The 22,530-nt window shown below is 42.1% G+C and overlaps 1 protein-coding gene across 17 annotated transcripts in view; it reads right to left on the reverse strand.

Moving 5' to 3' along the window:
* The window catches only part of Dysf (dysferlin), a 207,386-nt gene that overhangs the window by 18,265 nt on the left and 166,591 nt on the right, over positions 1–22,530 (reverse strand). For all 17 annotated transcript variants that reach the window (XM_046432413.2, XM_046432409.2, XM_046432411.2 and 14 more), the window contains 7 exons: positions 17,740–17,838; positions 7,383–7,511; positions 6,968–7,123; positions 5,391–5,482; positions 2,485–2,655; positions 1,689–1,831; positions 228–367 (listed from right to left, as the gene is read on the reverse strand). In XM_046432413.2, coding sequence (XP_046288369.1) covers positions 228–367; positions 1,689–1,831; positions 2,485–2,655; positions 5,391–5,482; positions 6,968–7,123; positions 7,383–7,511; positions 17,740–17,838 — 930 coding nt within the window. The remainder of the gene's footprint in view (positions 1–227; positions 368–1,688; positions 1,832–2,484; positions 2,656–5,390; positions 5,483–6,967; positions 7,124–7,382; positions 7,512–17,739; positions 17,839–22,530) is intronic.

Below are 22,530 nucleotides of genomic sequence, written 5' to 3' on the forward strand. Positions count from 1 at the left end.
GGTTGCTGGGATTCACCCCCCACCTCTGAGAGCTGGAGGTGGCCAGGGAGGCCAGTTCCTAGAGGTCCCTCCTAGTTCCAGTGGTGACCACTCAGACTGCAAAGGAATGGGTCAAAGAGGGACTGGCCAAATCCCAGAGTCTCCAGTGGGTCCTTTAGGTGTTCATGCTGACCTTGGGGTGGGGTCTAGGGCTCAAGGACTCCAGGACCCAGAGGCTGAGGTCCTACCTGTTCAATGTCTGGCTGCAGAGGGCTGTAGAGGGGCCGTGACTCCACGTGCTCGGGGACCAGGCCCTGCTGCTGAAGAACGTGCAAAGCCAGGCGCTCCTCTACTGGGCCCAGGTGTGGGTTCGGGATCCTGCCAGCCTCTACCCCAGAGAGGACAAAAAGTTACCAGAAACAGGACCCTGAGAAGCCTGGCCTACCAGCCAGAGACACGGACTTGGAGGCCCCTGTGCTAGAGGCCTGTCTGGGAGTGATGGTGGTCCACATGCACGTACACACCCACAAGTACACACCCAGGGCATTCAGGTGTGGTCACGTACACACACACACACACGTTCACCCATTGGACCTGCTCTGCCCACCTTAATAGGGGTCCCAAAGAAAGAAGAATGTCCCTGTAGGAGCCAGTGATCCGGCTCTGTTCCCAGCTGCCTGGGTGACTCTGGGCAGTTTGTTAACCACTTTTGGCCTCAATGGCCTCATCTGCAAAATCAGGCAGATGTTGGACCTCACAATTTTATGCGTACGAGCCCTGGTCCCTGTGCTAAATGTGCTCACAGAGCAACAGTGGCCACTGGAGGAAATGAGACTATCCCTAGATCAGATGCACGCTCCATAGGAAAAGGGGGGTGGTGCCTGATGGCTGAGCCTGGCTCGGCCATAATCTGGGGGAGTGAGAAAAACAGAACGAGGAGGAGGAGGGGGACCTGGGCAGGGAGGCATCAAAGCTGTCATTTCCCTTTTATAACCTCAGCACCAGCTCTGACATCAAACACCTCTGAAACAAGCAGGAGGCGAGGGGCCAGCTGGGCCTGTAAACACCTCCGGGGAGGCTGAGCTGCTCTGGGTGGGCAGTGCAGGCCTGTGGCATCCCAGACACATGGAGAGCATGTGGGGGGATCTCAGCCATCAGTATCAGGCAGAACCAGGGGCAGGGGTTGGGCAATGACAGACCTCCTGCCTGCCCTTTGGAGACATAGGTGCATGGACGGTACCCAGAGGGATTCAGAAGGTGCATCAAGGTCCAGCTGGTGGGCTGCTGCAATTCAAGTAGAATATTTTTTCTCAGAGATGGATGTCCCCCAAACTCTGAACAAAGTCTAATTACCAAAGCCAAAAGATGAATCCTATCTCTGACCCTGACCCTGACCCTGGCTTCAGACTCACTCCTATCCTTGCCCTCAGATGAGCTCCAACATGACCTTGGACAGAGCTCTGACCCTGACCACTGACCTTGACCCCACCCTGACCTCTGATTTTCACAACGGTGTCATGGCTACACAGTGGACCTAAAACACCAAGGGTAAACTTAGTGCATCTGCGCTGCCCTAGAGAAATCCAAGCCCTCGCCCTGCTGACGGGGACCATGTCCACCTGAGCCTTTACAACAGGGGAAAACCTGAAGAAAGAGGAGAAGAGAGAGAGGGAGACTCGGCGTGGTTTGGGGGTCACGGGACAGCTCACCGATCTCCTCAATGGTATATTCTTTATCCTGAAAGGTCACAGAGTCCGTGCGGTACACGGGGGCCTTGACCCTGTGCTGCTGGCAGAAGAGGTGGAGGAGCTGGGAGGGGCGGAGCTGGTCCCTCCATTGGTTCGGTCCAGAGCTGAAGCCCAAGTACAAGGCAAAGATGAGACACTCCAAGGACATTGAATGGGGCAGAAGGGTCGGTAATGATCTGTGAAACCCCCAGACAGCATCACCCACCCTCCACTTGCATCATTTTCTAGATGGAAAAACGGAGGACCAAGAGGCAAAGGATTAAGTACCCATGGAATTGGTACTTAGATGTTTCCAATTTCCTGAGTTAGAGAATCAGACCCAAACAAGACTCAAGATGGTGGGAAGAGGTACCATCCACCTGCGAGTCCCCTGACAGACCATCCCAGAGTTCCCCGCAAGGCCCAGTGGAAGCCCACTGACATCTCCTTTCCTCCTCTTCCTCCTTCCCTCTTCATCTCTTCCCAGGTACCCAGTTCTCTGCAGGCCCCCATGGTATATCAGAGAACTGGGTTATAACGATACAAACAAGAGGCAGGTCCTTAGAGTCAGATGAACAGGTTCAAATCCTAAGCACACCACTCATAAGCCACGGGCCTTATTGCACCTTAGTCTCCTCATCTGTTAAGTGAAGTCAAGGCCCCCATTGAGCTCAAGGGGAGAACACCTGGGAAGTGCTAAGCCTGAGGTGGACACACAGAAAAGCTCAATAGACAGGGTGACTGGTTGTCAGAGAAGCAACCAGCCCTAAGCACGTACACACAGTAGGTCTGCGGGAGTCCACAGCGGGCCCCAAACTTGGACAGCAGCCTGTTCTCCAGGTCAATGACTGTCTCCCCAATCTTCTCATCCTTGGAGAGGAGGTCATAGTCGTAGACGGTGATCTTCAGGTCCTTCTCCAGAGGCAAAGTGCAGGTCAGCTCAAACATCCTGCAGGAGGGGTGGACTTCAGGACACTGCCAGCCCTCTGATGTCAACAGACCCATCGAGGAGCAGGACGAGGGCAGGAGCTCAAAAGTCCACCCTTCTCCAGTCTCCTGTCACTCACTCATAGAGCACATCACCCATAAGACTCTGTACAGAGCTTGTCTGAGAGGGTGTGTGTGTGTGTGTGTGTGTGTGTGTGTGTGTCCCTTATAAACTGGGTTGAACAGGTACCCGCCTGGCAGCCCCCAGAATGAATGAATGAAGTGGAACAGAAAGTTAAAATTGAAGCTCCCACTACACCACCAGGAGACAGGAGATGTCAAACTCCAAAGCCAGGAGCCAGAGCTCTGGCATTTACCAAGGGGCTGGCCCAGGACCCACTCTCTGGGCACGTAGGGCAGCACACCAACTTCTAGGGCAGAATGGAAAAAGGATTTTTGAGCAGATTTTTTTGGGGAGAGGAGCTCCTGCAGGGTCTGAGCCCCTGGCCACCACCTGGGTCAAGGTGGAGGTATTCTACCTCTTCCCCTTGAAATGAGTTCCCTGGAGTGGGAGACACAGCCCACGGCCTAACTCACACTCAGGACGCTAACTCTGCAGAGAGGAGGAGGCGGGGCCCCATCTGGAGGTACTGCTCTCCCGTCCACAGCTGAGCAAGGGACCCAATTGCATCTCACAGAGGAGGGGGTTGCCACAAGGCCAGACTGGATCTGCTCTGAATCCTGCCCCAAAGGACCTCCCAGGGTTCCAACAGCCAGAGACTGTGGAGGAGGCCATCTTAGAACCAGGCCATCTGAGGACCAGGGGGTAGGAGACATTCAGCTCAGGGAGGCAGCATCTCCCACATCCCAAGAGGAGAGAAAGAGGCTCAGAGGGTCTCTAAGAGCCTCTTGAAAGCACCCACAGGAAAATAAACTGGCTCAAAATATTTGCCACCCAGAGAGCAGCTGAACAACAAGGGCAGCTGGCACGTGGAACAGACCCTTCCCCTGACCTGCGCTCCCCAGCCACAGTGGAGGGGAACAAAAACTAAGCAGGGCAAGGGGACAGGCAGAGACCCTCCACACGCTCACCCATACACTGCATCTGGGGAACCCAAAGAGTAGCTTGAACAGGAAAATACTCCCCTAGCACCATCAGGATGTTTAGGGTTAAACATGGATGAGCATAGTAGCTTCACCCCTATGGCTGTGAGTTTGTGGCTTTCTTAAAGTGGCTGAGCTTATCAGGGCACAGTGGCTCATGCCTGTAATGCCGCACTTGGGAGGCTGAGGATCACAAGTTCGAGGCCAGCCTTGGCAACTCAGCAAGACCCTGCTCACAGTAAAAAATTAAAGAACTGGGTGTACAGCTCAGTGGTAAAACACCCTGGATTCAGTCTCTAGGATGGATGGATGGATGGGTGGGTGGGTGGATGGATGGATGGATGGATGGATGGGTGGGTAGGAATGTAGGTAGGTGGGTGGGTAGATAGATAGATAGATAGATAGATAGATAGATAGATAGAACTTAAAGTGGGCAGAAAAGCCATGTTCCTACCACAACATCCATCAGGGAAGGGCACTATCAGACATCAAAGCTGTGTTTGATTATCTCAAGGGTTGTAGAGAGTATTTCTGCTGGGATCTGAGGGAGCAAGAAGCACCAGGCACACCAGCCTTCAGGCATGATTTGGAGGGAGATGGGAGTGAGAGGAGTGTGTTCCCCAACCTGCCCTGGGTGCACACACAAGCACAGGCATTCACGCACACACATTGTGGGACAGGTCCATCCACTGCCCATTACCACTAGCCACAGCCCTGTGCCAGCCACTGGGGCTCAGCAAACAGCGCTGCCCTCTGCACCCTCCAGCCTCCCTCCAGTCCCAGCCTGGTGGTGACTCATTGCTGACCAGATCCGTTTGCCCTTCAAAATCTGCATTTCCCCAGGCTGACAGAGTCTTGGTCACAGGCTAAATGATAACAACTAACCAAACGGATACTAGGTATGAATTCAATATGTCACTTGACTCTATCAGAAGAGGCTGCTTCTGTAGGTGCTAGAGAGACAGCCACCAGCTGTCAACCTAAAAAAGCTCACAACCAAGCAGCGATTCAGGATTTCAGGATGCCCAGAAGCTGCTCCCACAGCATGAGCACTGAGTCTTCCTTCTATTGTTCTTGTTCTAGAGTCAGTTACTATCTCGGGTCTACATTCTTCCCCTAGCTACCCACGGCAGACACATGTGGGGCACTAAAAGAGAAATCATTGAGTGAAGCATGGTCCATTGGACCAGAAAAGGAGAATAAAAGGACATTAGTGGAAAACTGGTGAGAGCCTAATAAAGTCCAGGGTTTAGTGGGTAGCATCGCACTGATGTCATTTCCTCATTTGGGCAAAGGTAAGATAGAAAGTAGGACTAAAGTTATATGCAATCGGTATCCTCTCTGTCACTTTTCTGTAAATCCAAAGAAAAAGTTTATGCAAAAAGGAATTAACCAATGCATCTTCTGAGCTTCTGTGCAGATTTCTGATCTTCTAGGCAATTGTTAAGTGTGTTAACTAGGGGCTTCTGCTGGGACTCCAGCCCTTGGCTCACTGAGAGCTAGCTCAGATTATACCCACCAAATGCAAGATTTAGGGAATACAGTTCTGCCCCAGGAGAAAGGAACTGCCCAGCAGCAGCCCCATCTACCCAGTGGTCTGTGGGGTATCCAGACTGGCTTCTGCAGCCCGGGACCCAGCTGCTCCCCACTTACTTTCCAAATACAGGCTCCAGAGTGCAGGGGATATAGTTATCCTGGTCACTCACAGATTTCTTCCCAATGGAGATCTTGATGTAAGGATCACACTGAAGGACAACACAGAGACACTGAAGTGAAATCATTCTCCCAATGTGTCTTTGGGGGCTTCTTGAGTCCCCTGCCTCCGGATGGGGTGAGGGAGCCAGCCATTAGGAGGCTGTGACGTGGACTGGGTTCTGCCAGGCCAGGAGACCCACCCTAAACCACATGGCCCCTGACACAGCCTCTAGCCTCAGCCCCTGCAGCGGGAGTGGGGCACCTGAGTCTTCCTTACTCCTGATCCATTGCCCCACTGGGAGAGGCTGGGGGAGGCGGGGCCCAGCCCCCAGGCTCGCACACACGACAAACTGGATTCTATGTGGGACTAGGCCAGGCTGGGGTCCTCTCTGTGACTGCTGCTTAAGCAGATGGAAAGGAGGAGAGATGGTCCCACTTTCTCCACCAAGACTGGCCCAAGCCGATCTCCTGGATATGGCCCAAAAGCAACAGCAGCCCTACAGCTATCCTCCAGGAACAGCCCGGCCAGAGAAGGCCCAGGGCAAGTCTGGCTTGAGAAGGTGTGAAGGATATAAGCCAACCCGGCCACATCCTGGAGGCCATCTGTGGTGCCAAGGCTGAGGATCATCTGACCTCCCGGCCCTGAGAGGCCAGGCAGCAGGAGGAGAATGCTGAGCCCCTCCCCACAGCCTCAAGGACACACAGGAGGCCTGAACCTGTGTAAGGAGGTAAGAAAGGACCACTCCTGCCTCTCAGCTTTCCTCTCTCTTTCCAGCTTTCCTCTGTCACCCAGTTTACTGTCTCCCTTTGACTCCGGGACTCCTTCCCTTCTTCAAATCTCCTTCTTCCATCTCTGGCCAGGATTAGGGTGAGACAGCTGAGTCTCTTGCCTTAGGCACACAATTTAAGGGAGGGCCCCAAAACTCAGGAATCAAGATAAATAACACTTCAGTGCAGTATTTTGAAAATTAAAACCAATGCCAATAATCCATGATGAACAAAACACCAGAATGTTAAATAAAGGCACCTCGAGCATTCCTGGTTTTCCTTCTACCTCCAGCTCCACCACAGCTGGGCACAGCAGTTACCAAACCTGCTCCTCCTTCCTTCGTTCCTTCCTTCCCACCACGGATGCCCTGCAAATCCCAGCCTCCAGCTACACCTTCGCCACACTGATCCTTATGTCGCATCCTAATTGCCCGTGGACCAAGCCCTCCCATTTCAAACCTTTGCCTGTGCTTTTGACTTCTCTTAAAATACTACTGTCTGACCTATCAAAATTCCTTCTGTACTTAAGAATCCTATTCCTTCCCCAAAAACTTCTACATATTTCCAAAGTCCTGTGCCAACTTTGCCCTTCTCTGACCTCCTACATTTTGGTCCTTGACAAAAACTCCATCCAGTGACTTCTCAGTTCTGCGTGGGTTTTTCTGGTTTCCCCAGCCTACTGTGACTCCCTGAGGCAGAGACCATGTCCAGACTCCTGAGGCCATTTGTAGTCATGCCTGCCATTCTGAGTGCTCTAGGAAAGTTACCTTCCCATTGGGGTCCTTGGGCTGCAGGCCAAATGCTCGGACAATGTAAATACGGACCAAGCACTCCTGGGGCCCTTGGGCAGCCAGCTGGTGGAACTGTCTTGGGGGCATGGGGATGGCTGGATCTTCTGGGAGGGGATAAATTTTGAAGAGGCCCTGAAAAGAATGAGAGGTTAATTTTGATTTTTAGCATTGTCACCAACACGATAACCATTATGACCATTGCTCTCATCTCTAGGAGAATCATCACATGAACTTCACCCAGCCCAATGCCGCCCCATTACCACCATCAGGAGCATCACTACTTCCACCACCCATGTGGTCACCAACATCAGCACCATGGTCACCACTGCAGTTGCTGCTCCACCCCCTTCTTCACTTAGGCTGACCCAGGGACACATCCTCAGGGACTTACCTTAAATTCCCCAATGACAGATGGATCTTCTGTCTCCTCCTGAGTCTTGCCCCGGTAGAGCTTGAAGGTGTTGCAAAAGTCGGACAGGCCTTCAAAAGCCTCCACATTCTCCAGTGATGTGTCATAGACCTGTCATATAGGGGGACAAGGGAGAGCAAACAGAGGGACAGCAAAGGAAGAGGAAATGGGAAAAGAAGGGAACACACAATAGTATGAAAGTAGAGAAAGAAAGAGAAGGAACAGAGAAGAAGAAAGTGAGTGAGGACCAAAACAAATAAAGGAACACAGACAAAGAGAAGGGCAAGATGGGAGAGGTGCAGAGGAACCAAGAAGAAGAGAAAGAAATGGGGGAAAAGTCAGAGATGGAACGAAAACCCCAGGAGAGGGAGCAAGAGGGAAGACATTGGTTCAGTCCATTATGGAAGCGAGTGTTTGAATTAATATTCCAGATATTTGAGCATCATCACAGAAAATGATTGGTGCATTTTTTAAAGAAGATAAGCTTGGGGCTGAGGCTGTAGCTCAGTGGTAAAGTGCTTGACTCACACCTGTGAGGCACTGGGTTCGATCCTCAGCACCACATAAAAATAAATAAAGATACTGTGTGTTCATCTACAACTAAATAAATATTTCAAAAAAAAGGAGATAAGCTTACAAACATATAAAAAGTTAAATTTATTTGTAGACAGAGTCAGAACTCTGGAAAATTAACAGATCAGCTTTTCAAGTAAAAATGAACCCCTGTTCAGAATGTCCAATGAGGATGGCATCAAATATTAAGCAAAGCAGACCTGCTGAGCACCAGCTTAAATTTGTTAAATCTATTATTTATTTGTCTGCTCTCAAATAGCCAATAATGATTATTTGCTAGAAAAATTTTTTTGAAATTGATAAGGGATAAATGAAAATGTATTTTTTTACAGATGATAAAGATGATAGTAGTAATATTGATATGTTTACAGGTAGACATGCTGAATTGATTAAAACTGAAATTAACAGTAAAGTTACATCAGTTGCTCTCTCATCTTTCAAAATATTATTTCTCATTTTGGGCCAGCTCAAATTCTCTCTTCCAAGTAATATTTTAATTATGCAAGTGATAGCAATATTAAAAATTAGAAATTATAATCAAATATGAAAAATTAATAACACTTAAAATCCCCCAAATAATAGTTATGTGATGAAAAATTGGTATGTGTCCTTTTGAATATTTTCTTAATATTTTTTATTGGAATTTTTTTCTTCCCAAAATGCAGTTCCAGGAAATAAATTGTGTTGTTAACTTTTTTTTTATCCTAACAATGTTCCGTGAATATCTTTATAGGTGAAAAATATACTTCTATATGACCCCCATTAATGGCAATATAACATCAAAATGTATAAATGTACCGTAAGTTATAGCCAACATTTAGTTTTGCAATTGTTCAATCTTATTTTTAAAAAATGACTTATAAATTACAGGAGTTTGAAAACTGTTACCCATATGCTTTGTGTATTCATTTAAATGTGTCTCTATGGTAAGGTTCTAGAAAAAGAATTCCTGGTCAAAACATATGAATGTTTTAAGAACTTTGATGAGCACAGTCAAGTTGCCCTCTGGAAAAATTGTCTAGACTCGTTCTTCCAACTACAGGTGCAAATGTATCATATTCTGGACTTATACTATCACTTAAACGTTTGTTAATTTTGATAGATGTTAATTTGCTAATTTGATAGATGAAAGATGGTATATTAAATTTTTAACTCACATTTATTTGACCACTGGAAAAACCTGTATGGGTTTATTAGCCCTTTGTATTTCTTCTTTATGAACTGCTCATCCTTGTTATTTATCCTTTTTCCATCTCCTGGTGTCTGTTTTCTGATTTGTAGTAATTTGAAAGGCCTCTTTGTATGTAGAGGATATTAACCACTGGTCTAGCAAACATGATACAGATATCTTGTCCCAGTTGATCACTTGCTGTTCAATCGTGTTTATGATATGTGTGTGATATTTTTATGGTATGTTTATGTTTGTATGTGTTGATGTCATGTTTGTGTGTGTTTGTGTGCTCCATTTGTTTGTTTTCTTAGCCATTCCAGAAATTTCTACACAGCTTTTTCCTTACAGCTTCTGCCTTTCAAATTAGGCTCCAAGTGTCTTCTTTCAGCAGGAACAAGCACTCAATTCAACTTCGTACACAGTGTGAGGGAAGAATTCAAATTCTTTTTCACCAAATGGTTATGCAATTGTCTAAGGTCTTATTTGTTTAAACTGTTCCTCCTTTTCACAGTGACTTGTATCACACACTAAGTGATCACACATCCTGCTGGTTGTGATATCTTTCTATTCTACTCTATCATTCTGTCTACTCCTCACTAACACTATGTCTAATTACCGCGGCTCCATATTCTGAAGTCCTTCCAGATGAAATTTTGGAACATTAAGTATAGTTCTAAACAAATGCTTCTTGGAATTTTTATTAGACTCACATTAAACTTAAAATTAATTTTGGAGGAAGGAATCAAGATCTTTTCAGTATTAGTTTTTTTAATCCAGAGATATAATCTGATGCTGAATTTATTCAAAACTTATTTTCTAGTTATCCTCATATAGGGCCTACATGCTTTTCATTAAGTTTATTCCTAGCTAAGATAAATGTTTCATTGGTATTGCAAATGTGAACCTTTCTTTCACTAGATTTTCTAAACAGTTGCTGCCATCTTCCTGGGTTCTCCTAGTGATTCTAACTTGCAGATTCTTTACAGGGGGTCAAGCAAATCCTTCACACATGATGGTAATGATAATTGCCTCCTCCTTTCTAAAATGAGTGACCTATTTCTTTTTGTCCACACGGAAATGGTTAGAATACACATGGTTAGAACAATGTATGTGGTCATGGTGAGTCTTTTCTTGTCTGTCAAAAGGGATGTCCCCAGAGCTTCCCTATAGGCCTATATTGAGTCACACAAGACTTCAGTGATCACTAATCAATAAGCTATGAACCCTCGCCCCAGACAAATGCACTTAAGGAACATTCTTTGGAAACAGAAGCCTAATTTCTAGGGATAGAGCCCTGCAGAAGTCATGAAGCTGAATGCTGGCTGTTGGTTTGAGATATATTCTAACATTGAGGAAACTCCTTCTTATTTCCGATATGTGACTCATTCCAAAGAATCAACAGTAGCTACTGAATCTTACCAAATGCTTTTCTATATCTATTGAGTCTCAGTTAATTTTACCTTTCAATAAGATGGATATTATTAATGATTTCCTAATATTGACCTCTCCTTATTTTTACCATAAAGTCAATTTCACTATCATGCATGACTTTTTATTTTAATATGTGATTTGGTTCCCTTTGGTCTTATTTAAGATTTTGTACATATATTCATTTCATAAATGAGATTTATATGTATGAGTGGGCTTTATCAGATTTTGGTAGTAAAGCAATTCTAGCTCTATAAAAAAACCAAGATTTTTTACTTTTAATTCTTTTTCTGCTGTGGAATAGTGTATGTATCATAGGAATTATTTTTTTAATATTTAAGAAATTGCCTCTTTAAATCCCCTGATTGTGGCTCTTTCTTGGGAGATAATTCTCTGATAATTTCCCTGTTTCTTTCATAGTTTTCTGTTCCTTCTTGAGACAGTCCTAGTATTTCTCTTTGCCTTCAAATTAACTCATTTCAATGAGATTTTCAATCTTATTAGTATGGAAATATCCCAAACCTGTAAATGCTCAAGTGCCTTATATAAAATGGCATAGGCTGGGCACAGCAGCACATGCCTGTAATCCCAGCAACTGGGGAGGCTGAAGCAGGAGGATTGCGAGTTCAAAGCCAGCCTCAGCAATTTAGCAAGGCGCTAAGCAACTCAATGAGACCCTGTCTCTAAATAAAATACAAAATAGGGCTGGGGATGTCGCTTGGTAGTCGAGTGCCCCTGAGTTTAATCCCTGGTACCAAAAAATAAATTAAAATAAATAAAATAAAATGGCATAGTATTTTCATTTAACCTACTCACATCTTTCAGCATAGTTACACCATCCTCTTATAATACCTAATACAATGTAAATGCTATGTAAGTAGTTATAACAACTACTTGTTCATTGTTTAGAGAATAACGACAGGAGGAAAAGTCTGTACATGTTCAGTAAAGACAAATTTTTCTCAAATATTTTTCATCCGAGATTGGTTGAGTCTGCAGATGTGAAATCCACAGACAAGAAGGGCCCTCCATAGAACTTAAAATTCTCCTGAACTGTTCTAATTCTCCATTATAATCACTATGTCCCTACTTCCATTACGGATTTTGGCTTGTTTTTCTCTACATCTCTTATTGAATCAGCTGGAGAGATGTTCATGTAACTGATTCATTTCAATTTAAGGATCAGTTCTCAGATTTTTCAGTTCTATCATTTTTTCTTAGTTTCTCATTTCTGCTTTTATATTTTCTTTGTGTTTTAATGTATTATCATTATTATCTCTGACTTAAAGAAGTCAATTATGACAATAAATCATAATTATTAAATAATAAATTTATAATAATTATTAAATTATAATAAATTATAATAATGTATTATTATTATATCCACTTCATTCTTTCTTTCATGATAATTAAAATATTTACTGCCTCAAGACTGCCTCTCCTTGCCACTATCTTGGCAGTGCCCTATTTGTATTGATAGATAATATTTTCATCTTAATTTTCTTGGCATTGTGTAATTACAGTTTTTTTTTTATAATTTGGTTTCAGAATTGGATGTTTAGTTTTTATTCTTTTATAATTAACCTAAGTTCTGAAGGCTGTAAATGTACTCTGAAAGCTGCTTTAGCTATAACGAGTAAGTTTTACTGTCTAGTATTTTATCATTCTTTCCTAGATATTCTGCACCTTTGGTTTGTATTTTCTCTTTCCCTCAAAAATTATTAATAGAAGGTTTGTATTTTTTAATTATCCATATAGAAGAGGCCGTGAGGACGTTTGATCTTGTTGCTAATTTCTAATTTTTACAGCATTGTAATCAGAAAATGGGTGTCTGTGATAGCATCATTTTTTTTTTCAATTTAACATTCTCTCTGTGGCCTGTTACATACTTATTATTTTGTAATTGTGCCACAGGTGTGGTCTTTATTTTAAGGCTTCCAAATTCAATTGGGTTAATAATTATGCCAGGGCTTTTGTATCCTCTCACATTTTTGTCCCCTTGATCTGACATATACTGATAGAGGTGGATTAAAATCTCTCTCTACTTTTCAATATGCTTCTATTGCTTCTTCCACCTCCTGTACTTTCTGTTTTGTAGCTGATGACGTTGTCTTGCTTCACACGTAGACATTCTCATTACTGTTCTATCTTGAACTTGTTCCCACTGAGCGCCATAAATTGCCAACTTTTGTCTTGTTCAATCTTAGGAACCTGAAAACTTTAACATCATGACTTCTGCTATCTTTTCATTTACATCTGCCTGGTACACATATTGCCAATTTTTTATTTTTCACTCTTTATAAATCTCTTTGTCTTAGAGTTAGATTTTGTTTTGAGGTCTGATTTAACAGAGATTTTTTTTTTGAGATCAAATTTAAATTTCATAATAAGCAGTTGATGTTACAGGTAGTGATATGTAGTCTGAGTTATACCTTTGTTTTTATATTGAGCTAGCCATGGAATTTTCTAGTTTCATAGGTTTTTTAGAAATCTCTAGCTGCACAATACGTGTGTGTGTGTGTCTTCTGGTATCTAGGATAACCTGAGTTTCCATTCTGGTATTATAAATGTATAAATATTAATAATAATTAGTCCTCTATGTCTTTAGAGACAGTGTTTGTGGGTTAAACTTTATATTCCTCCTTCTCCCTCTCTATCACCTAGTTTTAGGCAACATTTTCTTCTTAATGATTACCTTTTACTATTTGGTCATAATTTGCTTATAGTCCTATGTTGTGATCTGCAAATTTTTTAATCTCTCCACTCCATTCATTTTGTAATATAGCAATTAGTGTCCTTATTCTACGTCTCACCTTCTTTCCTCCTTCTCCACTGACTTTTTGTCAGTTTTATCATTTCTACATTTTCAGTCTATTCTGCATTTACCATATCATGTGGTATCTACATTGTCTTCTGAGCCTAAGCCTTCCATTTGTTTTCCTTTGGGTTCTAAGGTAAAATGGGATACGCACAGTCCTTCTGCTCTGGTCGCCTCGCTGGCTAAAGCTCATCTCTGAGAGTTCTGTCAAGCTGGGCTCGTAGGAATTATATTAACTCAGTTCCTGAAGACACACACCCAGCTGTCTGTAGTTTTGCCTGAGGGCAGCTTTGCTGAATGTAAAATCCTCAGGTCACCCTGCATTTCTTTGATGATCCTATATATGGTGCTTTACAGTAAGATTTTGAAGGTTGTAGAGAACTGAAATCATCTTGATTTATTTCTCCTCTACCCTATGGAATGAGAAAGAGCTATGACTACCCAAAGAACTCTGAAGTACAGTAATTACTCTAGTATATGTCTCAGAGTTGACCAAGCTGGGTCCATTTTTCCTAATACACAGTGGACCTTTACAAAATGTATATTCAACATTCCTTCATTCCAGTGACGTTGGATTAAATTATTATGTTTACTTGTTTGGCTTCACTGTTTTGGTTATCATCTTCAGAGGGGCCAATTATGCAAATGTTGGGCCTCTTTTCTTTGACTTCAATATCTGCCATTTTCTCTTTTTCCTTTTTCACATTTTTCCTTTTCCATCATTTGCTTGTTTTGGTCATTTTGGTCATTCTGTCCTCTACACCCCTGAGTGTGTTCCCCATGTGTCCATGCTGCCCTCTGCTCCTTCCAATTTCATGTTTTGTCTTCCTTTTTCCTGAGTCCTACCACTCACAGCTCCTCTCCACTCATCTCATCATCCCTTACTTTGCTTTCTAACAGCCCCATTTCTATAAAGCTCACAGAAAAATGTTCTATCACTTCTGCTCCTTGGCAAAACTTTTCAGTGGGTATATATCCTCTTTCATTGCTAAATTTGATTTCTATTTTCCCCTCCTTTCCCCCACCCAGAATTTTTAAATTAATGCTATGCCATTTATTTTATTATTATTCATCACTAAGTAGGTCGGATTTTTCTGGACCAGCTACTTCCTTTGTTCCTACCACAGAGGCAGACTGCTTCCTGCAACTATGGCTCATCTGGGTGATCCTCATGTAGCTCCACCATCTCTGCTTCTCAGAACCAAACCAGTCTAAGGAGGCTTCTGTCATCACTTTGATCCTGTCTCCAAAGCTCCAGTGTTGCAAACAGGGGATTAACTTTCATATTTCACAGTGCAACCTCAATTCCAAGAACTATATTTTAAAACTACTTATTATAAAAAATTTCCAAGCACACAGAAGTAAAAACAAATAGATAACAAACTCCCATGTACTCATCACCCATCTTAAATAATTATCAGCATTCTTCCATTTGGAAGGATATTTTCACTGGGATCTGCTACCCCTATGCGCTTTCATCCTCCTCGGTGCATCTTCTCTTCATTTACTGCTAAGTGGGTCTCTACCCAATCTCAGTTGTCCTTGGGCAGCCCTTACTTATATTTTGCAGTCTGCTACTTGTATTTGTTTCCAACTTTTCTGGTAAAAAAAAAATGGATTTTGTGGGTTTGAATGATTTCCAAGAGAAAAGGGAAAAAATGCTGATTTATGCAGTCATGTTCGTACTGGAAGTCCTAATAAAATACTTTTTAAAATTTCAAACTGGTTTAACTTTCTTTTTAAACTTTTGTTATTAATTTCTCATTTTATTTTAAGCTCTCTTGTATGATATCTGCTTTGGGGAACATATTACTAAACTAATATGTAATCAAACTTTGTAAGCATTCTCTGAGCATTAGAAAAAATGTATTCTCTATTTTTTATGACTTTTATTTTCTATTTTAAAGCTACAACTGTGACTTCATGTAAAGATGCAACATTAACTTGACATAACTTTAAAACATCTTACCCAGTTACTCAGATTTTTATTTTCTTATTTATTTTTTTACTGATCAAAAAGTAATATATATTAAAATCCCTCACTTCAATTTTAATTTCTGTGTTTTATCTGTCTGAAGTAATTGCTTATATATCCCTGTCCATTTTTGCTCAAATATTTCTAAGCATTGGGTGCCTTCTCATTGAAATGTATCTTTTTATTTCTATAAAACTCTTTTTTTCTTTGCTTTTTACTTTAGTTCTACCTGCTTCCCCTTTGTTCATTCTTACCTGAAATTGTATTTGTAGCCAAAACATTGGTTGCCAAAGCATTTTTTAATCATTCTAAGTTGTACATTTTAGACACATCTTATAAAGGGACAGTGTGATGGGGGCTGGGGTTGTGGCTCAGCGGTAGAACACTTGCCTAGCACACACAGGGCCCTGGGTTCGATCCTCAGTACCACATAAAAATAAATGAGTGGAATAACGGTATTGTGTCCAACTACAACTAAAAAAATAAATATTTAAAAAAAAAAACAGACAGTGTGATGAATTTCAACTTTTGATATAGTCTAAGAGTCCTTTTCACTTAATAGGAGAGTTTAATCCATTTTTGTTTATTAGGAAAACCAATCTGTATTGCTCTTTTTCTACTGTTTTTTTCTATAATTTGTTTTAAATGCTTTGTTATATCTTTTGTTTTCGTTTTGCTATTTAAGACTATGCATTGGTTTTTGCCCTATGCTAGTAAATTCCAAAATGAGTTTTTCTCCACTTGTTGTATACTCTGTTCTCTCCATTATGCTATAGGCTCTTTTTCAAAGACCCATGCTGGTGATGCTGGCTTTCTTCTATTTACTTATCCTTAAAGGACTTCCTTCTAAGTCTAGTTTTTCCCCCATAAATAGTTGGAATGCCTTTTTGCTTTGGACAGGCTATTTTCACTTGGATGCTGTTTGGAGATCTTCTCAGAGAGGTCAAGCAAGAGGGCTGGGTGCCAATTCAGCATCCGGCATCCTAGGGAGCAGCGAGGGGCCAGGGCCACGGGCCACCCTGGCAGCAGTCCTCATTCTTGCTTGGTTTGTCTCATTTTTTGGCAAGGCCACAGTACCACATGCCAGACCTACTGTGTTGAACCTTCTTCCTGGTACACAAATAGTCCTGTCCCTTTGCCCAACCTCACATACCCAGCTGTGAAGTCAATGAAGAGCTTACTGCTGGGGGAGCCACTGTTGCTGCCTGTCATCTAATCTCTGAGCTGCCAGGTCTCCAGGCACAATTCATCAGGCAGCCTCTAACACATCAGACTTGACATTTGCCACCTCGTGAAACCACCCTTCAGGGTCCCCACCAAAGACTCTCAGGCAGAAAAATCAGCTGAAAGACCAGGCCACCCAACTACCCTGGACCCTCACTTATTCCTTCCCCTTTAAGATCCTGGGGACCCGTCTCATGCATGTGACAGTCTTCACCCACCATTTGTTCTCTCCTGTCCATGCCTGTGGGTAATCGTGGGGCACAGAATCTTTCTCATTTACATTCAAAAGAAGTAAGTGAAAATATAGGGCACATAGTTATATTTTAATTTTAGATAAATAAAAAATACTTTCTAGTTAAGTATGTCCCACACAAGAACATAAATGGTTCTTAAAAATCATCCATCATTATCTGAAATTTAACCTGACATCCTGGGTTTTATCTGGTAACCCTATACAGGAAACTTGCAACTCCTTTTGGCAGTGATTTTTGAGTCACTTTTGTTCATCATTTTAAAAAGGAATCCACTTTTTAAAAGAGTGATCGCATTTTTAGAACTTCCTCAAAATACCAGAATTTGGCTGATTAGCCCTGGTTTTTATCCAGAGACAAGGTTTCACCATATTTTTATATTCAGAGGCCACAGGTACTTTCTCAGATTGATTCCACTTTTTATTTCAATACAAATTTTCTATTATAGGAAAGTTCGAACAACACTAGAAGAGATCAGATAGTACTACAAATCCCTAAGTACCCATCTCCAATGTTAACAATTAATGCTTTATAGGCTTACTCATTTTTAGCCTTTTGAAAATCTGTCAGAGGACCACCCATACCATGTATCTTCCTCCTGCATATTTTTGGAGTCTGAAGGGGCATTCTTAAGGCAAAACTCAAGCATCATTTTACCTGCAAATACTTCAAGTATCACAGGTACCAAAATACTTTCTTAATTATCCCAGCCCACATTGACTATAGGTGGATGAGCTTTCTCATTCCAATTAGTTCATCAAGAGTCCCAACCACACACACACACACACACACACACACACACACACACATTATCTTTCTGCTGTATCTCCCGCTGCCCATCCCAGGTGCCCAGTGACAGCAGGCCTGAAGAGAATCCCATCTTGGGAGCGAGACCTCACCTTTAGAGTGTCAAAATCCTTCTCCAAATAGGAGCCACACTTTTCGTTCTCCCCTATTGAAGCAAAGAATTTGCTCCACCAGTCGATGAACTCCTCTTCCTGAGTGGGGAGAAAGGAAGAGACCATGTAAGAAACAACTTGCCAAGCAAGGTCCTTCTTAATGGATCCCCACCAAGGCCTCTGGCTTGACCCAGATGCCAAGGCTCACCTGACAGGAGAGCTTAGGGGAGCAGGGAGCTGAAACCTTGCCTCTCCAGGGCACAGACTGGAGGAGAAGGTGTCTACCTCTGCCTGGGGTTGCGAGGCAGAGGCTCTGGCCCTCGTGCTGACCCCACTGCGTGTGTTTCTGTCAGGTTCTCGGGCCTTTCTGTAAGGTGGGTATAATTATCATGGCACCCTCTATATCCCAAGGACACACTAATGCTAAAATCAGAGGGTACCGAGGCTGCTCTGGGGGGAAATGTCAGTAATGTATTATTGATGAACAAAATGCACTAGACCTCTCCTGCCCTTCCCCTCCCCACATTGGAAACCCAAACTTAGATTTCCTAGAGGTCAAATCAAGGCACAATCCCTAAAAATCAATACATACTAAGTGACCTTTATTCAAAAGACGCTGCTAAACAGGGGAATTGGGTGAGCATAGAGGAGGCTGTAATGTCTCTCTCTCAGCCCTCTCCTTCCTCCAGTCACTCACATTTGCAGGAAGAGGAGGGCCTGTTGTCTGTGTGGCAAACATTGACCTTCCCACCTTTTATCTCCTCCAGCTCTTGAGTGGGGAACAGTCCTCCAGCCATGTCCTGTCTAAGGAATGTGCCCTGTCTCCCAGGAAGTCAGCAAGTTCCCTGAAGGAGGGATGGTCACAAGTAGGCAGGCCTCAGAAACCCACGTGGGGCTGGGCACTCAGTTTATGCCTGTCCACACCCCGGCAGCTCATCCAGTACAATGAGAAAGGCCATGTGCAAGGTGTCCAAAGAGTCCATTCTGAGACTCCTACGAGAGGACGGTGAGGAGATCCCAGAGGAGCCTGCACTAGGTCATAAAATAACCTGAATCGCTACCATCAAACTTCCGAAAATACTAGGGGCCCTTTTGGGCCAACACCAAGTCCTTTAAGTTCCTGCTTATGAAGGGATGAGCTCAAGCAGAAGCCAGGCCAGGGCCACATGAACAGGCATTCTGGGGAGAGGGTGACAGCAGGGGTTTAGGGTCCTAACATTCTTGGTCCCCAGACAGAGCAAAGAATGAGTGCCAGAGAGAAGCTGTTGGTACTGGACCCACTTACCAGGAAGATCTTCTGCTGCCAGGAGAGATAAACCAAGATTCAGATGGGTTACACACAAGGGGGCAGAGCTCCTGACTTTTAACCACTCCACAAAAAGCCAAAGTAATAGCAAGGCAGTCCCTAGCCCTGATGTTTAAGGTTCAAGTTAAAGAAAAAGATGCTACAGATAAACACACATATATGAACACATTATGTCAAACTCACAATGACCAGCACACAGGAGAAAATATTGACACAGTCACATCCAAGGGAGATGTGTATGCCAGATCGCATGTCACCCTCACAGAAACACACAAAGACACACAAATATGTACAAATAGGTACACGTAGGTAAAAATAGTTAAAATGGAATTCAGTTTAGCTGCTCAGTTCCTTTCTTTCCCAGCCCAGATACTTTAACATTTGCATTTATAAGTCAGACAAAGACAGACAACCAACTAGTATGCTTTTGTACAAAGAAAAGACAGGAACACAAGAGTTGTGGGAAAGGATTTATGTCTCTCAGTCTTGAAAATCCAAGTAAACTTAAAAAAGAATAGGAGACAGAGAGTCTGGATAATACCATTAATGGTAACAAGCAAACAAACATGTAAACCCAAAACAGAAAATATACCTTCTTTTCCAGCACCCTTGAAGCACTTAGAAAAAAAATCAAAAACCACAAAGCAAATCTCAATAAAGCCTCAGAAATAAAACCCAAGACAGTCACATTCTCTAACCATTCTGCAATAAAACTTTCATTGTAGAGGTCTTTCACCATTTTTGTTTAGTTTATTCCCTTGTATTTTTTTGAAGCTATTGTAAATAGGGTGATTTTTCCTAGTTTCTCTTTCAGCAGATTTGTCACTGATGTACAGAAATGCCTTTGATTTATGGGTGTTGATTTTATATCCAGCTACTTTGCTGAATTCATTTATTAGTTCTAGATGATTTCTGGTGGAATGTTTTGGGTCTAGTAGTTACAGAATCATATTGTCTGCAAGTAGTGATAATTTGAATTCTTCTTTTCCTATGTATCCCTTTAATTTCTTTCTTAATAAGACTTCTATAGCAAAAGAATTAAAACCAAGAATCAATAAATGGGATGGATTCAAACTAAAAAGCTTCATCTCAGCAAAAGAAACAATCAGTGAGGTGAATAGAGAGCCTACAGAAAGGGAGCAAATATTTACCACATGTACATCAGATAGAGCATTAATCTCTAGGATATATAAAGCACTCAAAAACCTTAACATACACACACAAAAAAAAACAAATAACCCAATCAATAAATGGGCCAAGGAACTGAACAGACACTTCTCAGAAGAGAATATATAATCAATTAACAAACATATGAAAAATGTTCAACATCTCTAGCAATTAGAGAAATGGAAATCAAAACCACTCTAAGATTTCATCTCACTCCAGTCAGAATGGCAGTTATCAAGAATACAAACAACAATAAGTGTTGTCGAGGATGTGGGGGAAAAGGCACAATACACTGCTGGTAGAACTACAAATTGGTGAAGCCAATATGGAAACCAGTATGGAGATTCCTTGGAAAACTTGGAATGGAACCACCATTTGACCCAGCTATCCCACTTCTCAGTCTATATCCGAAGGACTTAAAAACAGCATACTATAGGAACACAGCCACATTAATGTTTATAGCAGCATAATTCACAATAGCTAAACTGTGGAAGCAACCTAGATGCCCTTCAGTAGATGAATGGATAAAGAAAATGTGGTATATATACCCAGTGGAATACTACTCAGCATTAAAAGAGAATAAAATCATGGCATTTGAAGGTAAATGGATGGAGTTGGAGAATATAATGCTAAGTGAAATTAGCCAATCCCCCCCAAAAAAATGCCAAATATTTTCTCTGATATAAGGATATTGATTCATGATGGGGTTTTTGAGGGGAGCATTGAAGGATTAGACAAACATTAGATAGGGCAAAGAAGAGGGAGGGGAAGGGGGAACATGGGTGTAGGAAAGATGGTGGAATGAAATGGACATCATTACCCTAAATACATGTATGAAGATAGGAATGGTGTAACTCTACATTGTGTCCAACCAGAAATATGAAAAATCATGCTCTATATGTGTAATATGAATTATAATACATTCTACTGTCATATACAACAAATTAGAATAAATTTTAAAAAGTATTAGCTTTATTAGCATGATGAACATTTTAAAGCAAAAGCCAACATTGTGTTTGAGAGTACCAAGTTTTCTCCCTCCTGAGCATTTATACCTACAGCTACCTCTGTCCACAATTGATTGCATAAGATGGAGACCTAAATCAAGAATAAAGCAAAGTAGTTAGGATCCAGGACTCAGGAACAAGATTTCCAGGGTTCAAATCCTGCACTCCCAGCTGTTGACCTTGGGCAACAATATAACCTCTCTGCGCCTCAATTATCTAATCTGTAAAATGGCAAAATAACATCAACTTGAGTTATTATGAGGAATAAATCAGTCAACATGTATAAAGTGCTTGAAATGGTGCATAGCACATAAATGCAATGCTATTACTGTTAATAGTATTGTTTCATGGACCAGGTGGGCTTCTTGGCCAAGGGCTATCTCCCACAAACTGCTGGCAGAGCACAGCTGGCCTCAATCTTTCAGGAAGGCAAATGGGGAGCAAGTTGCTATAGCCTTAAAAATGTGCAATCAGGTCCTGGAGATGTAGCTGAGGAGAGAGCATATTTAGCATTCATAAGGCCCTAGGTTCAATACCCAGCACTATCCTCAGAAAAAGTTTTTTAGTGTATATGCTCTGACCCAGCAATTCTATTCCAACCCATCCAAAGAAATTAACCATGCATATTCAGAAAGATTTAACTTCATTAAAAAGAGCAAAAGTTGGAAACAACCTAAGTGTCCAACAACAAGGAACTATTTAGGCAAACTGTTCACCCACATTATTAAAGATTATGCAACGTAAGAAATGATTTTATAGAAATATTGAACTGGAGAGATATTCACAACTGATGAGACTTATAAAATGCATAATGGAATCCCAAATGTTCATAGTACTTACCTCTGAATGGTAAGATAATGTTTCATTTATTCCTTCTTTGTGTGTATCACTCAAAAATTTCTGAGTTTTCATTGCATACAAGAATGTCTTTCAAAACTTTAAAACCTAAAAATTTTTTAAATAAAGCATAACAGCAATATGTTTCAAAGGACACCACCACAGTTAAAAAGACAATTCACAGGTTGGGAGAAAAATATTAGCAAATCGTTTATCTTATAAGAAATTTGTATCCAAAATATGTAAAGAACTCACACAATAAGAAAAAAGACAATTAATCCAATTTAAAGATGGGCAACGGATTTATCTTCCAAGGAAGATATCCAAATGGCCAACAAGCCCATGAAGAGATGCTCAACAGCATTGGCCATCAGAGAAATGCAATTCAAAACCACAATGAGAAAATATCTCACACCTGTCAGAATGGCCATACTCCATAAATCATATAATAAAGAGTGTTGCTGAAGATATGGA

This window comes from Marmota monax, unplaced genomic scaffold, assembly GCF_021218885.2.
Source record: "Marmota monax isolate L192 unplaced genomic scaffold, Marmota_monax_Labrador192_F-V1.1 WCK01_AAM20220418_F8-fsc00106, whole genome shotgun sequence".
NCBI lineage: Eukaryota > Metazoa > Chordata > Mammalia > Rodentia > Sciuridae > Marmota > Marmota monax.